The following is a 17,408-nucleotide window of genomic DNA, read 5'->3' on the forward strand; positions in this document are numbered from 1 at the left end:
TGTTTTCATAGCTGTTTTGAAATTTTGTATTGTCAACATGTTCTCATAAGATCCAGAAATATGTCAGAAGCAGGAGAAGGTAGATCTTGTGGCTGCTTCGTTTTTGAGATCAGCAGAATTGACTCACGGATTGTCGATTCTGCTGCGACACTGGACCTCTGTCTTAAGTGGGTCCCATCCTTGGCGGTAACTTGACCTGGTTGCAATCCTGGGTTGACTCTCCTTGGAGGAGAGCAAAAGATTTCTCAATGTTGTCTCAGAAGGGTTCGTTTCAAGCTACAGGTCGTGGAAAGTTTTGCTCCTGTGCCTCCTGAAGGGAGGATTGTGTGATCAGAACTGCACGGGCCATGTCGTGTTCTCATGACCCACGTGACATACACGTGCATAACTGGACGCACTTCCAGCCCCCTCTGCCTTTTTCTGGAACCCGGTGAGGAAGCAGGATCTTGTTGAAGGTCTACTTTCCTGATTTACCTTAGGGATTGCCCCGGTACTAGCGATGGAGCAGGTCACTTTAATGGCCCTACAACCCTCCCACGCACGCCCTGGCACTTTGGCCCAGGGGACAGAGAGCCCCAGGAGACGCCGGCTCTTAGCTCCTTCAGGGATCGGAGACGTGAGGGACTGCACCCCCTCGGAGGACCAGGTGTGCACAGCCCGTGCTTTCCCTGCCCCCACTCAGGGTGGGAACCGGCTGCTGTGTGCGCTGGGCAAGCCTCCCTTTGTCTCTGCACACACATTTGTTATATGGCCGTCTGTGACCCTCGCACTGGTGGCCGCCGGGTCTCTACCTCCCCACCCTGATGGTGCCTCTCTGGTTATCGGGCTTTTGGTCCGCTGCAGGGTTCACGCGAGACCCCCCAGGGGCCCCGTGCCTTCAGCTCTAAGGAAGGATCTGTCCCCCTTGGATGGCTGCAGCAGACCAGGCAGGGAGACCCTGTGGTGGGAACATGGCACACTTAGCCGCTGCTCACAGGCGCCGGCCCGTTCCCGACACCTCGCCCAGCATTGTCTTCTCTCTCCTAAACTCACCTCCCTTCCCTCCATCCTCCCTTTTACAGGCCCACTGAGTTTCCTACAGACCTTCTAGGTTCTGTCATGTCTTGTGAATCCTGTGTGTCTGCAGTGGGTTGCTTCCTGGGGTGTAGATGTGAGCCCCGCAGCGGCGGGTGTCACCCGTGAGCGACCGTGGCTCAGATCCCTGCATTGTCTTGTGCTGTGCATTCGCATCTGACCCCCTCCTGGCGCCCCCTCCTGGCGCCCTCCAGCACGTCCTCAGCTGCGTCTGTCGCTCTCTGTCCTTCTTTCAGACCTGTGTCTGGGGCTGCCTCCCCCTGTCCGTCCGTGGCTACTCTTTAGTTTACGCCCCTCCGAGTGTCAGCCCCTCACTCGCCCACGGCCTCCTCCTCCAGGTCCTCGTGAGACCCGCACCGCCCTCAGTGGGACCCCGCAGCCCCCGTCCAACGCCTGTGGTCCAGGACGCTGCAGCTCGTTACTTCCAGCCTGCTCTTGGCGACTGCTCACACCTTTTCTCTTCCAAGTCACAGCTTCCAGCCAGAAGAAGTGGGAAATCCCGCGGCCCACTCCTGTGCCGGGCACCGAGGATGCCGGCTTTACAGGCAGGACCTCCTGCCCCAGGGCGATGAGATGCGGGAGAGGCCAGCCGGCGTGGGCACGGGGCCGGGGGGGGGCATGTGCCACCTGTCACTGGGCTGCGGCCACAGATGCCTGGCACGGGTGCCCCCGGCAGCATCTGGGCCTCTCCTTCCAGCTCACGGAGGATTCCGTGTGCTTGCATAGATGCCCGAGGGTCGGTGCCCGCCTGCTGGGGCACTTGCCACCCCCCCACTGTGACTCCCCATCTGGCTCTTTGCTTCCACATCTGTTTGCAATTTCAGCTCCTATCGTTGCAGACTCTTTCCAGCGGCTCCTCTGGGTTGTTTCCCCCCTCTTCCCCAGTGAGGCATCCTCCTTGTGCAACAGGCAGCCCCTGAGGCAGGGAGAGATCTCCGGCTCCCTGGGGTAGCTGCACAGCCTGTCCACCTACCCACCCCTGCTGCCCTGCCCCCTCTCACCCCCTCCCTACCCCCAGCCACTGCCTGCCTTCCCAGGGAGCGTGGCCTCTGCAGCTGGTCGCCTGGGTTGCTCCTGTGTCTGCGAGAGTGGACTCCCCTTTGCCTCCTCTCCCCACCTCGCTGGTACCCAGCGGCCTGGCTGGCGGTCCTCCCTGGACCTTCGAGAATCTTACAGCTGCTGCTAGTTCGCTTTTGATGGATCCTGCCCCCACCACTCACATCTTGATGTTCTGACACTCTTTTGAACATAATTTCCTCTGCCTGATAAGTGGAGGCTTCCGGGCAAATGCTTTTATTTTTCATGATTATTTTTTAATGTTTATTTCTCTTTGAGAGCGGAGGTGGGGAGGGGCAGAGAGACACGGTGGGGGGGACAGAGGATCCGAAGCAGGCTCCGCGCCGACAGCTGCGACCTGGAACTCACGAACCGCGTGAGCAGGGGAGGGGCGGAGAGAGAGGGAGAGAGAGAATCTCAAGGAGGCTCCACACTGTCAGCGCAGGCCCCCATGCGGGCTCTATCTGCTGAGATCATGACCTGAGCCGAAGTTGGACGCTTCACCTGGACGCTTCACCGACTGCCATGTGCCCCCAGGCAAATGCTCTTAAATCTCATCTGCGGCTTTATTCCACCTCCGGCCTCTGCTGTGTGCAACTAGGTAGGAGTGAACTTTCCTGTTTGGGGGTAAAGAGAATGTTTAGTCCACATTCTGTCCCACGACTCAGCCCGTCGAGAGTCTGCAGTGAAGCCGGGGTTTTGGTCTGTGAAGACGGCTCCCAAAGCAGGGGGATATCTTCCGTGAGTGGAACTTTATGTCCCCGGCTGGCACCCTGCGCCCATCTTCATCTTTTTTTTTTTTTTAATTTTTGCCCCCAGATTACTGTATCTACAGAAGTTGGAGAATGTTCTTCGAAACCTGCCCCCGTGGCCGGCTCGGACGAGATTGCTTCCGCTGTACGGGGCTCTCAGGAACTCGATAGCCCAGCGTTTACGTTTTGTCCAAGGTAAACTGGCGTGGGGTCATCTGTCACCTTCCTGCTGGGAGCCTGCGTGACATTGGCAGAAAAGCAGACTTGACCTCACCCGACACCTTTGTGGAGCTGGGAGGGAAGGGGCCCCAGTGTTGGTGCATCCGGGGTGCTGGAAATGCGGCAGTGAGCTCTGCATCCTTCTGGAAATTTCCTAGCACCACTCACGCCCTCGTCCGCTGTTGCGGTGCTCAGGCTGGAAATGCACCAGAGTGCACGTGTGCGTGATCACCGTTCCGGCCCCGCTCCTGCTCCTTGGCGTTGGGCAGAGGGAACACCTTCCTGTCCTACCCTGAAAGCCTTTCTTTGAGCTTCTGCTGACCAGTGGTGTTGTCCAAAGTGACACCAGGTGGACTGGAGGCGTCTTGGTGGACAAAGAAATGAGGACAGATGTTGCTTCTGTAGTAAACCCCCCTATAACCGTGACGTTGTCCTCAGGTGCTTTCGGGAAGCATGAAATGATATTGCAATACATTTTTCTCGGTTTTCCTCCCCCGGGGGAGATACTAAAATGTCTGGGAATGTGCGTGGTTTGCTGAAATACGTGTTTGCAGAAGTCGGTGTGTTATTCACGGCCCCGTGTAGACATCAGGCTTAGAGAAGCCCGTTTTAGGGTAGTGCTGATACATCAATTTGTCGACCTTACAGAAGTCCTCGTGTGCCTGGAGAGATCAGCCAACAGCTCCAAACTGGGCAGACCCGACCACCCGAAATTGGAAAAGGGCGAGTTCTTTTGGGAGCTGAAGCAGGTACAGCAGGGCACCGGCAGGCTTATAAATGGACAGTCTTGGTAAACCATTCAAGAACATCCTGCAGTCTGCAGCTGTGCCCCTGCTGTGAGCTGTGCTAGCAAAATGGGCAAGGTTTCAAAGAACTTTGTTTTATTTTGATATGTTGACGGCTACAGAGTTTTTTAAATTTTAATTTAAATTTGTAAGTTTTTTAGATTTAAAATTTTTATCTGTTTTGAGAGAGAGAGAGGAGCATGAGCAGGGGAGGGGCAGAGAGAGGGAGGGAGAGAGAGAATCCCAAGCAGACTCCACACTGTCAGCACAGAGCCTGATGCAGGGCTGGAACTCATGGACCGTGAGATCATGACCTGAGCTGAAATCAAGAGTTGGATGCTTAACCAACTGAGCCACCCAGGTGCACCTCTTTTTTTTTTTTTTTTTTAAGACTTTATGAATTTATTTGTTTTTTAAATGTTTATTTTTGAGAAAAAGAGAGAGAGAGAGAGCACAGGTGGGAGATGGGAAGAGAAAGAGGGAGAGAGAGAATCCCAAGCAGACTCCATACTGTCAGCACAGAGCCCGACACAGGGCTAGAACTCATGGACCCTGAGATCATGACCTGAGCCACGGTGGATGCTCAACCAACTGAGCCCCCCAGATGCTCCTAAAGACTTTATTTTTTAAGTAATCCCTACACCCACTGTAGGGCTTGAACTCACAACCCCGAGATCAGGAGTCATGTACTCTTCTGACTGACCCAGCCAGGAGCCCCAATTGCTATAGATTACTGGTTGTGGTTCCCCAGCCCTTTGAGGGCGAGTGTAAGCTTTTCTAAGTGTCCCCCCTCCCTCTCTTCTTTACCTTTCAGCTCTTGATGAAGGATACCGCTGACAGGTGCCTAAACTCCAGCTTGTCTGGGAGGGAGGCTTTCCTGTGTCCTGGCGTCTGGGAGGGCCTTGGGGGGCTGACGTGTCCCCAGGACTCCTTCAACAAGAGCAGCGTCTTAAACAAGCTACTGAGGTCAGCAGAGGACGCTGTAAGTAGCCATGGTCTGATCTTGTTCATGGATACCAATGGGCTTATTTTATTAAAAAAATTGTTTTTAAAATGTTTATTTATTTCGGAGAGAGACAAACACAGGGCATGAGTGAGGGCGGGGCAGAGAGAGAGGGAGACACAGAATCCAAAGCAGGCTCCAGGCTCCGAGCTGTCAGCACAGAGTCCGACGTGGGGCTTGAACCCAAGAACCGCGAGATCATGACCTGAGCTGAATTCAGATGCTTAACCGACTGAGCCACCCAGGTGCCCCATCCAATGGGTTTATTTTATAGGTTAGATCCTACATCCCGGATCCCGGCCACCCCTGTGTTCCGTCCCTGCTGTCTGGCCACACTAGGTGTTGTGTGCCATCCGTCCAGCCCAAATCTCCTCGATAGTAGGCGGGTTTCCCCAAGAGCACCCCGAACTTTCAGACCGTGATGCTCTGCTTCACTGGGTTCCAGGCTCCCCGTCCTGCTCCGTCCCTGGCTGCAAATGTGGAGATCGGGCAGAGGAGGGTCCTTGGGCATCATCGTCAGCTTGGAACTAAGGTGCTCTTCCCGAGTTCCTGCCCTTTGCCGAGCACTCCAGACAGCTGCAGGTTGGGGGGCCCTTTGTTCGTAAAGCTGATTATGTCACCTGCAATCCACGTTGTTCTCACTGGGCACAAAAACTTATGACACCCTTTGCCTTTTGGTGTCAGGATTACCTGGTTCATTGTTTTCCTGCGGTGCCGCTCCAAGGCAAGGGTAGGGCTGGAATGCACACATGCCCTTGTGCATTTTGTTGGTTAATGGGAGCCAACGCTCAGCTTCTCTTAGTTGTGGAGCAGAGTGACAGGAGGCCGGTCCAGTAGGGGCCACAGGGGACTAGCTAACACGTGGGTCCCTTCTGCTCAATTCCTGGATGAACCTTGATTTTGGGGTCTCTTTGGTTGGACACGAGTGAAGACTCAAGTCTAGGACGGTCGCTTAGGTTATCAGACACCTGCAGGGCAAGGTCTTGGACTCACAGTCAAGAGAACCCTTGCTGGTGTGCCTGGGCAGCTCAGTTGGTGAAGCGTCCAACTTTGGCTCAGGTCATGATCTTGTGGTTCATGGGTTCGAGCCCTGCGCCGGGCTCTGTGCTGATGGCTCAGAGCCTGGAGCTTGCTTCGGATTCTGTGTCTCCCTCGCTCTCTGCCCCTCTCTGTCTCTGCTTCTCTCTCAAAAATAAATAAACATTAACAACAACAACAAAGGAACCCTTGGTAAGTGAGACTGGGCGCGGGCTGCCTTGCTGGTGCCCGCACTGGCCTTACTGGTGTATCACAAACATTCTCTTTTCCTGTGAAGGATCGCCTTTTGCGAGAACTCATCGCTGGGCTCACAGATACGCCAGATTCGGTACCCGGAGGGTTTCTGGGCTGGCAGGAAGTGGAGACACAACTGGCGGACATGGGCCTGTCCTGCACGCGGCTCTTCCGGGTGCTGGGAGCTGCCGGCTCACCTGGGAACAGTGACCTTGCCGGTGACTGTGAGGACCAGCTTCTCGCCGCAGCGTAAGTTTGTGTGAGATGGGAAACCTGCGAACAGTTGGAAACCACGTGGTTCCCACCCCTGCTTCTCTGAAGTGATGGATCAGTGTGGTGTGTTCTACTTCTATGAATAGGGGAACATTTTGTTTAAATGTTTATTATTTATTCTTGAGAGAGAAAGAGACCGAGCTTGAGTGGGGGAGGGGCAGAGAGAGAGGGAGACACAGAATCCGAAGCAGCTCCAGGCTCCGAGCAGTCAGCACAGAGCCCGACGCGGGGCTCGAACTCACGGACTGTGAGATCACGACCTGAGCTTAGTTAGGTGCTGAACCGACTGAGCCACCCAAGCGCCCCTTTTAATTTTTTTTTTTTTTAACATTTATTCATTTTTCAAAGTGAGAGATGCAGAGCGTGAGCAGGGGAAGGGCAGAGAGAGAGAGGGAGACACAGAATCAGAAGCAGGTTCCAGGCTCTGAGCTGTCAGCACAGGGCCTGACACGGGGCTCCAACCCAAGCACCTGAGATCATGACCTGAGCTGAAGTCAGACACTTAACCGACTGAGCCATCCAGATGCCCCTAATTTTTTGTTTTTATCTAAAGAAGTATTAACCTCTTTGGTACTTTTGGAAAGCATTTAAAAATACAAAATATCAAACAGTTCTTTTAATGTTTTGCCATTGGCTTAATCTTCCATGAGATTCTTAGCCTCCCAGAGGATGTCATATGTCTTTTTGTTTTTCTTTTGATTTGCTGTGTCTTACATTTCCTGTATTATTGTGAAAGATTTCCCCCCCTTTTTTTTTAAGTTTATTTATGTATTTTAAGAGAGAGAGAGAGTGCAAGCAGGGGAGGGGCAGAGAGAGAGGGAGAGAGTCCCAAGCAGGGTCTTGATCCTGCAGAGTGTAAAGTGGTCTTGATCTTACGAACCGTGAGATCATGACCTGAGTCAAAATGTAGAGTCAGACACTTAACTGACTGAGCCACCCATGTGCCCCTTCCCTCGTTTTTCAAATCAGGGTGGGGCAATTCATAAGCAATAAAATACCTATCAAGAAAACTATTGCAAAAAAAAAACAACAAACAAAACCATTGGGGAGCCTAAGTCGCACAGTCGGTTGAGCGTCCGACTTCGGCTCAGGTCATGGTCTCGCGGTTCGTGGGTTCTAGCCCCACATGGGGCTCTGGGCTGACAGCTCAGAGCATGGAGCCTGCTTTGGATTCTGTGTCTCCTTCTCTCTCTGCCCCTTCCCTGTTCTCTCTCTCTCGAAAATAAATAAACATTAAAAAAAAAACTATTGCAAAGGTTCTAATTTCTGACATGAGTGGACCGCCGGGCACTTGTGTACATTTGCGTTTGGATGAATTTATAACGATCTGTCTTCTGGAAAACAGTGATCACATGTCAGCCTTCTCTGGATTCTTTTTGGTCGCAGGGTGTTTCATAGTCTGGAGCAGGTGCAGTTGTCCCTGGAAGAAACATCCTACTGGAAAGCCTTTGAGGGGTTTATCAGGAAGACCTGTGAACTGGTCCGTTACGTGAATGCGCCAGAAAGTGTCCAGAACGGTCTATCTGGTGAGTCCGTGGTGTTCCCTGCAGGCCCGTTGGAGTGCCCTTGAGCAATGTTGTTCCTAAGGGACACCCCTATTTAACAAAGGGGACCTAAACGCAGAGGCTGGCCAGGTACAATTTGCCATTGTGATGGCCACATTTGAGCCTCTGCCGTCCGTTATGGTGAGACCAGGGGTCCTGGCGTGACTGGTTATGCCAGAAGTTTCCGCTGGTGACCGGTTTTCCTCTCAGAACTGTCCCGGTTCAGCTGAGGAACATGTGTGTGTGCAGACCAGGTGTGATGGTCCCTGAGGAGTGCAGATGTACTGCCCGTGGGGCCCTGTCACTCACCCTGCACACTGGGGAGAGCACCCCCCATCCAGCCAGCTCCCCTCTTCCCGCACCGTCCTCAACACCAAAAATCCCCTCGAATATGGATTTTACGAATTTGCGGCTGCATCACCCCCAGGAAGTCATTCTCTTGTCCCTGAGAGTGACTGAGAAGACGCCACCAGGGTGGGGCTGGTGTTTCTGACTCTTCCTGGTCGGGAGCTGGCGGTCCGTGTCTGGCTCTCTTTGGGGACCGGCTTGCCCTGGTCGTCCGTGTGTCATGTGTGCTCCAGCCTCCCCTCGGGACCCCTGCTGCTTCCACTTGGGGTGGGGAGGGGAGTATCCTGTTCCTTTCCTGTGGCCATGTCCACTTAATCTTTCCTTCCTCCCTCCTCAGATGGCTGCTTTTTTTTTTTTTGCTTTTATTTAAATTCCATTTGGTTAACATGCAGTGTAACATTAATTTCACGTGTGCAATGTAGTGATTCAACACCTGCATACGTCACCCGGTGCTCATCACGCGTGCCCTCCCCCATCCCCATCGCCTGTTTCCCCCATCCTCCGGCCCTCCTCCCCTTTGGTGACCATCTGTTTGTTCTCTGAAGTTACGAGTCTATTTCTTGGTCTCTCTCTCTCTCCCCATGCTTGTTGTTTTGTTTCTTAAGTTCCACATAATGCATGAAATCATATGGTAATTGTCTTTCTCCAATGATGTATTTGGCTTAGCATTAAACTCTAGCTCCATCCATGTCCTTGCAAATGGCAGGATTTCATTCTTCTTGATGGCTGAGTAATATTCCATTGAATATATGTAAACCACATCTTTATCCATTCATCAGTCCACGGACATTTGGGCTTAGTCCATCATTTGGCTATTGTTGATAGTGCTGCTATGAATCTTTTTTATTTAAGTTCATTTTATTTATTTTGAGAGAGAGAGAGAGAGAGCACGCATGCACACAAATGTTGGAGACGCAGAGAGAGAGCGTGAGAGAGAATCCCAAGCAGGCTCTGCGCTGTCATCCTCCTCCCACGAACTGTGAGATCATGACCTGAACTGAAATCGAGAGTTGGACATTTAACCAGCTGAGCCACCCAGGCACCCCGATAATGATGTTCTAAGCATCGGGGTGCATGTGCCCCTTGATTTCTGTATTTTTGTATCTTTGGGGTAAATACCTAGTAGTGCAATTGCTGGATTGTAGGGTAGGTCTATTTTCTAAGTTTTTGAGGAATCTCCGTATTCAAACTGCCGTTTTTAGAGGCTGGCAGAGAACCCCCTCTCTGTGGGTGTCGGCATCAAACCCACTGGCCGCACGTCGGGTCTCTGATGTGCTGCAGGGCGCACTGAGCTCTGTACTTGGTGCGGCCTGGCTGGGCTGATGGCTGAGCCGCCTCAGTCAGGTGGATGTTCATCCTGTGCCGTAACGTCCGTACCGTTACTTTGCCCTCCTTTTTATCGCCTGCTCCGGATCATTTCCAGAAACACAGGCTACAAGAGTGATATTCAGTATCAGTGGGAAGCCTGGGTCCGGAAGTCTCAATAGTGTTGAGAATCACCAACCTCTGTTGTGTTTCGTATGAATTGTTTCATCCAACCCTCATGTGAACCGTTGAGTTGGGTTCCATTTTGACTTCGTTTTCAGATGGGAATATCGAGGCTCAGGATTATATCACAGAACTCCAGGTGTCAAAGGCAGGACACAGTTGTAGGAAGTCTTATTCTGGCCCTGTGGGCTTCACTTCTGTCTGGACAATCCTCAATGGTGGGGGGTCATGCTACCTGAAGGCGTGTTCCATTACAGAAACACAGCTTCTCAAACAACGGAGTTTTGTGGATTCTCTGTTCCTGTTTCATGGATTTTCCTGATTCATTTCCTATGTCGTGAATGTCCCGCTTTATCTTTATTATTTCCTTCTTTCTACCAAATTTAGTTTGATGTCCTTTTGCTAGCTCTTGATTTTCAGGTTTACTTCTTTTCTAATAACTGCTTTTAAGGCTATAAAGTTTCTTCCGTGCAAAGCTCTAATATATTCCACACAGCTAATATGTCATAGTTTTATTATCAATCAGTTCGAAATTTATTATGATTTCAGTGTTTTGCTTAATTTCCACTAACATGCCCCGTTTGGGGACATTTCGAGTTACTTAAAAAAAACCCTCTGAATTTCTAGCCTAATTTAATGAAAGAACATACTCAATGTTTTAGACTTGGGAATTTGTTGAGATATGCTTTATGGCTCAGGTGGTTTTGCTAAATGTATGTGCTTTTCGAAAGAACGTCAATTCTGTCGTTGTTGGGTGTAGTTGTTATAGGTATTAATTAGGTCAAGTTTGTTAATCTTCTGTGGCTTACCTATTATCTGCCTGTTTTATCAGTTGCTGATAAAGAGGAGGTAAAATTTCCCACAGAGGTGGTAAATTTGTCTCTTTTCCTTTTAGCATTGTTACTTTTGCTTTATGTCATTTAAGTTACATCATTAGGTACAAAAAGTTTGGAACTGACATATATTCTTATCAGATAGGCTCTTTTAACATTAGGGAATGATACTTCCTTTTTTTCTCTAGCATTGTCTTTGCCTTAAAAATATACATCATTGAAAAAAATATATGTACATTATTGGGGCGTCTGGGTGGCTCAGTTGGTTGAGCATCTGACTCTTGATCATGATCCCAGGTACCAGGGTCGTGGGATCAAGCCCCACATCGGGCTCTGTGCTGAACTTGGAGGCTGCTTAAGATTCTCTCTCACTCTGGGGCGCCTGGGTGGCTCAGTTGGTTAAGTGTCCAACTTCAGCTCAGGTCATGATCTCATGGTTCATGAGTTTGAGCCCCAAATTGGGCTCTGCGCTGACAGCTCAGAGCCTGGAGCCTGCTTCAGATTCTGTGTCTCCCTCCCTCTCTGCCCCTCTTGTGCTCGAACTTTGTCTCTCTCTCTCAAAAATAAATAACAAAAATGTAAAAAGAAGATTCTCTCTCTCTCTCTCTCTCTCTCTCTGCCTCTCTCCCCACTCACTCTCTCTCTCTCTCAAATACATAAATACATTTGAAAAAATATACATTATTTGTATTGGTATTAATGTTAGTATTTGCTGTAGTCTGAATTCTCAGCTGGGATGTCACTGGGGTTAATTTACTCCTAAGTATTTTATATTATTTTTGATGTTATTGTTAATGGACCTGTTTTCTTAATTTCCTTTCATTTTTTAAAAATACTTTGTTTACTTATTTATTTTTAATTTTATTTAAAGTTTATTTATTTATTTTGACAGAGAGAGAGAGAGAATGCGTGGGGCAGGGACAGAGAAAGAGAGAGAGAGAGGGAGAGAGATAGAGAGAATCCCAAGCTGGCTCCATGCTGTCAGTGCAGAGCCCGATGTGGGGCTAGATCTCACAAACCATGAGATTATGACTTGAGCCGAAGTCAAGAGTCGGGTGCTTAACTGATTGAGCCACTCAGGTGCCCCTAAAGGCTTTATTTTTAAGTAATCCTTATACCTAATGTTGGGCTCGAACTCATAACCCCACAATCAAGAGTCTCATTCTCTACTGACTGAGCTAGCAAAGGGACTTTTAATTTCCTTTCCATATTATTCATTGTTAGTGTTTAAAAATGCAACTGATCTTTGCATGTTGATTATGAATCCTACAGCTTTGCTGAGTTTGTTTATTATTTCTACATGTTTTTTGCGTGGATGGGTGGAATATTTAGAATATTCTATGTATAAGATAATGTCATCTGCGAACAAGGATAATTTTACTTCTTCCTTTCCTATTTGAATATTTTCTATTTCTTTTTCTTGCCTAATTGCTATGGCTAGGACTTCCGGTACTATGTTGAATAGAAGTGGCCACGTCAGGCTCTGTGCTGACAGCTTGGAGCCTGGAGCTTGTTTCAGATTCTGTCTCTCTCTCTCTTTGTCCCCTCCCTCCCCGAAATAAATTAACATTAAAAAAAAAGTAAAAAAAAAAAAAAAAGAAGAAGAAGAAATGGCAAAAGGGATCTCTCTCTCTCTACTTTTTTTTCTGTCCTTTTTTTCCTTTATGGTATAGTCTGGATAGTTCTCTCTGACTTATTTTCTAGTTCACTGATCCTTTCTTAAGAATGCATTTCAGGGGCGCCTGGGTGGCGCAGTCGGTTAAGCGTCCCACTTCAGCCAGGTCACGATCTCGCAGTCCGTGAGTTCGAGCCCCGTGTCAGGCTCTGGGCTGATGGCTCAGAGCCTGGAGCCTGCTTTCGATTCTGTGTCTCCCTCTCTCTCTGCCCCTCCCCCGTTCATGCTCTGTCTCTCTCTGTCCCAAAAATAAAAAAAAAAAAAAAAAAAGAATGCATTTCATCTACCATTAAGCTTAGTCATTGACTTCTCAATTTCAGTTATTGCAATAAGTTCTAGAGTTTCAATTTGATATTTTTATAAGTTTTATTAAAAAACATGCCTGATAACTCCAATAATTGGATCTCTTGAGTATCTGTTTCTATTGTATGAATTTCTTCTTTGTATCACTCCTTATGTTTTTTATGTACTTATTTTTCAATGTTTTTTTTTGAGAGAAAGAGAGTGAGTGAGCAAGGGGCAGAGAGAGGGGCGGACAGAGGATCCAAAGCAGTCTCTGTGCTGACAGCAGAAAGCCCGATGTGGGGCTCAAACTCATGAACTGTGAGATCATGACCTGGGCTGAAGTCCACTGAGCCCCCCAGGTGCCCCTATGTGCTTGGTTTTGACTCTATTCCAGACATTATGTATTAAAAGTTATGGAGATAATTTGATACTCTGGATGTTTTCCATCATTCAGGTAGGCTTTTTGTTTGTTTGGTTGTTTATTTCAACAGGCAGTTAGAGTGGGGGGCATTTCACTTTAATTCAGCTGGAAGTCGCCTCATTTTTTTTGAAGCCTGGTGTCAGTGTCTGTGAGATCTCACCTGTTTGTCGTCTTACTGCTTAATGTAGTCTTCTTACTGCTAGAATGTAGTCCTTTGAGTTCCCAACATGACGCTGTGGTGTTGACCAAAGACATTGTTTCCTTTCTGGCCCTGAATTCCAATTTCTCTCCTTGTTTTGTGAGACTTTGGAAAGTCCCGTTCACTTCTCAGCCCCTTAGCCCTTGCCTTTGTTTTTGGAAGGAGCCGTGGCCTTTGATGGAGAAGTGGCTTTAGGGGGCTTCATTTCACCTGCCTTTTGGATCCGGCCCCACAAATACTCATGGCCTTGAAAGTTGTCTGATGCCTTCAACGACTTTAAAAATCTTTAAAATACATGATCTATCTTTTCTAGATGTTTCTAGTGGAAAGGTTGGGCTAATACAGTCTGGCCCTGCCATCTGCAGAACTGCCCATTCCTGTTCTTGTTCAAGGCTGGTGTGCGTGTCCCCAACCCGTGGGTGACAGAGCAAAGCTTCCGCCTGTGGCTTGTGGTTGAGTCCTGGCAAGCTCTTGGGGGGTGAAGAGTGAGCTGGTAAAGGACTTGGATGTTGGAGGCAACCTGGTTAGTTTCATGCCTTGGCTCTGCCACCGACTGGCCATCAGGTTGGGAATTTCAGCTTTGTCACCCATAGTGGGCACAATCATATGAGGACTTAGCAAGTGACTTCTTAGCAGAGTGTGTGAAGTGTGTTGCATGTGAAGCACACTGAAGAATAAACATTGAAGTGTGTGTTCCCTGGTGTGCCGGGAGCGCACTCTTTTGCATCAGGCGCCGTAGGGGAAAGTGCTTCCACAAGGCAGAAGCAATCCATTCAGGGGCGTGAGTTCAGAATCTACCTTTCGAGGAGGAGGAGATTTTTTTTCTAATTTAATTTTTAGTTGTATCAAATTAATACTTAGAATAAGGTTAAAAGGTCAAGTATGGGACACAATGAAGACAGAGGTCCTCTTTTCAACCCTCTCGCATTCCAGTGAGGCAACCTCATTCAGCTCGGCATTTTGATCTGTGCCTGACCTATAAATGCTTGATTTTCTAAATAGTGAGCTACTGTTTGTTGACTTCCCACATGGAAGGTGAGGACTACTCCTTCTTTTTTCTTTTTTTAAAGACTTCATTTTTTAAATAATCTCTATGCCCAACGTGGGGCTCGAACTCACAACCTTGAGATCAAGAGTTGCATATTCTACTGACTGAGCCAGATGGGGGCTGGCTACTCCTTCTATGTGTCCCTCTTTTCCATATGTGTTTATTTCCCCATCTTACCAATGTGGTTTTATCACATTCTTGCTAATTCAACACGAAGGGTTTAGGGAGCTAGTTCCACGTGAATAGTGCTCGTGTCTCAACCGTGTGGCAAATCGTGAATACGTACACTTTCTTGTACGCCATTTTGTCTTTCCTGAGTTGATGATTGTCTCGTCCTTTCCATCTGCGAGGTTTTACCTCTTGGGCATTCAGCCCAAGTTTTCGAAACCTGTCAAATAATAGCAATATGGTCAAAAATATGAGCTGGTCCATACATGTCCTCTTTTTTGGTCCTTTTGGCTTCACCCTCTTTGGTCTTTGCGTTTGGTCTTTGTAGTTTGGTGGTCCTCAAGGACTGGGCATCCCTTCCTGGGAATTCCTTTGCCTTTATCCCTTTGCTTTTCTGTGTTGGAACCCTGCTACCTGCGTCTCATGTTTTCTCTTTCTTGGTTTGCTGTCTTGTTCTAGACAAGCAGCTTGGCGGGGGTGATGGAGGGGACGTGGGTCAGCATTCCTCTTTGTTCACAGTGTCGTCCAATCTATTCTCAGTCCCCCTAGCCCTGCACCCCCCGGTCAAAGTCATGTGCAGATGCTTGTCTCTCCGGCGCAGGGGACTTGTGGGCTTTCCGCAAAGAAGGTCCGCTCCCCTCTCCTCGTCCTCTCCCTCTGCAGGCGGGAGCTGAAGCCCCTGCTTCTCCACCAATGCTGAGGCCTCTTGTCCACTTCCTTTCCTGCTTCTTGGTGCCGATCGCTCCCATCGGCTGCTGCTCTCTTTCTCCTCTTCCTATCCACGGGATTACTCACTGTGTTCTCTGCTGCCATTTCAGGGATGCTTTGGGAACGAATAGAGATGAATGCGTGTATCCAACCTTCCATGTCGTCAGGGAAAACCTTGGACAGGTACCCTGGAAGTGGTCCAGAAGAGGCTCGATGTCTGCTGAGCTAGGCTGTTGTAAAGCTCAATGGCTACAAGGATGCGGATCACTGTTAACCAGAGATCCCAGGGCTAGATGGAAAGTCTCAAGAGAGTTCTGGTTAGCGGGGAGATGGACAGTCTAGACAGGGGTGTCAGCTCAGGGTGCTGGGGCACAGAGCAGGTGATGACAAGTAACGGGCAGGACGTGAGTTGTTTGCACTTAGAGAGTGTGGAGAATTTGGCGGGTAGAAAACTATGAGGGAAAAGGGGTTAAATTCTTTAAAAAAAAATTTTTTTTTAAGTTTATTCATCTTTGAGAGACAGAGAGAGACAGAGCATGAGTGGGGAAGGGGTAGAGAGAGGGAGACACAGAATCCGAAGCAGGCTCCAGGCTCCGAGCTGTCGGTGCGGAGCCCAACACGGGGTTCGAACCCACAAACTGTGAGATTGTGGCCTGAGCTGAAGTCGGCTGCTTAACTGACTGAGCCACCCAGGTGCCCCGGACTTGGACGGATGGCTCTTGGAGGCCGATGAGCTCGGTAGCAAACATTGCTTCTGGTGCAGAATTTAGTGAGCAGGTCACTTGGGCATCCATTGTAACCAGTTTTCTCCTTGGGAAAACAGGGATTATCTGGCCTGCTTTATCGGGTTCTTATGAGGACTAAATCAGATAATGTGTGTAAATGGCTAGCACGGGACTTGTAGGCCATTGCGTGAGGCATTCCTTTCCTTCTGCACAGAAATGAGTGCCAGTATTATAATGAGTCACAGACAGCAGCCAGGGAGTAGACTCTCGTGGATTATGTTTTCTTCTTTTGTTTAGAAAACTTGTTCGACATGGCTTGGTTTTTTGGTAGCATTACCCTTTCGAAAATCTGTTATGAATCACACACACCCGTGCTGATTTTCACAATTGTTACTACCTTCCTTTTCCCTGTGTGATTTCGCTTGTGAAATAGATGCCAGAAAGGTTAAATTACTTGCCTCAAATTAGGATTTCTTTCTTTTTTTAATGTTGATTTGTTTATTTTTTTATTTATTATTTAAAAAAAAATTTTTTTTAACGTTTATTTATTTTTGAGACAGAGAGAGATAGAGCATGATCGGGGGAGGGTCAGAGAGAGAGGGAGACACAGAATCCGAAACAGGCTCCAGGTTCTGAGCTGTCAGCACAGAGCCCGACGCGGGGCTCGAACCGACGAACTGTGAGATCGTGACCTGAGCTGAAGTCGGATGCTTAGCCGACTGAGCCACCCAGACGCCCCTGATTTGTTTATTTTGAGACAGAGAGAACGCATGAATGAGCAGGGGTGGCACAGAGAGAGGGGGAGAGAGAGGACCCCAAGCAGGCTCAGAGCCATCAGCGCAGAGCCCAATGCAGGGCTCGATCTCACGAACTGTAAGATCATGACCTGAGCCGAAATCAAGAGTCAGATGCTTAACCGACTCAGCCAACCAGGTGCCCCAAGAGAGAGAGAATCTTAAGCAGGTTCCACACTCAGTGCAGAGCCCAACTCGGGCTCGATCCCACGACCCTGGGATCATGAGCTGAGCCGAAATCAAGTTGAATGCTCCACTGACTGAGCCACCCAGGCGCCCCAGCAACTACAAGTTTTAAATTAGGTCTACGATGAATTCTGAGATAATTTTTGTATATGATGTTGGTGTACACTGAGTATTATTTTTTTGCATATGGAGATCCAATTGCTTCGGAAAGATTTGTTGTGAAGATTTTCTCCACTGAATTATCTCTGCCCCTTTGTTAAGTAAATTACTCACATGAATGGGTCTTTTCTGCCTCTTCTGTTCCAGGGGTGTGTTTGTTGGTCTCTATGCCAATATCACACGACCTCGATTAGCGAAGTTTTAATTTTTGAGTTTTATTGATGTAAGTACTCTTATTTCTATATGTCAGTTATCCATTTATTTAAATAATCTCTAATTTCTACTTAGACATGAACTAACCTCTAATCTCTACACTCAGTTGAGAGTAATATAATAACAATAAGCCAGGTGCCCCTTATTCTTATAGTTTTAGTGTAAGTCTTAGCATCAGTG

General features: G+C 48.6%; 1 protein-coding gene across 1 annotated transcript in view; it reads left to right on the forward strand.

The window, feature by feature from the left end:
- ABCA13 (ATP binding cassette subfamily A member 13) overlaps positions 1-17,408 on the forward strand; it is a 394,379-nt gene that overhangs the window by 63,070 nt on the left and 313,901 nt on the right. The window contains exons 11-15 of the mRNA XM_047096975.1: positions 2,950-3,077; positions 3,750-3,850; positions 4,701-4,868; positions 6,205-6,410; positions 7,821-7,960. Coding sequence (XP_046952931.1) covers positions 2,950-3,077; positions 3,750-3,850; positions 4,701-4,868; positions 6,205-6,410; positions 7,821-7,960 — 743 coding nt within the window. The remainder of the gene's footprint in view (positions 1-2,949; positions 3,078-3,749; positions 3,851-4,700; positions 4,869-6,204; positions 6,411-7,820; positions 7,961-17,408) is intronic.

The sequence above is a fragment of the Lynx rufus genome, unplaced genomic scaffold, assembly GCF_022079265.1.
Source record: "Lynx rufus isolate CCGP_SWC_20201006 ecotype Redwood Valley unplaced genomic scaffold, mLynRuf1.p SCAF_4, whole genome shotgun sequence".
Lineage (NCBI taxonomy): Eukaryota > Metazoa > Chordata > Mammalia > Carnivora > Felidae > Lynx > Lynx rufus.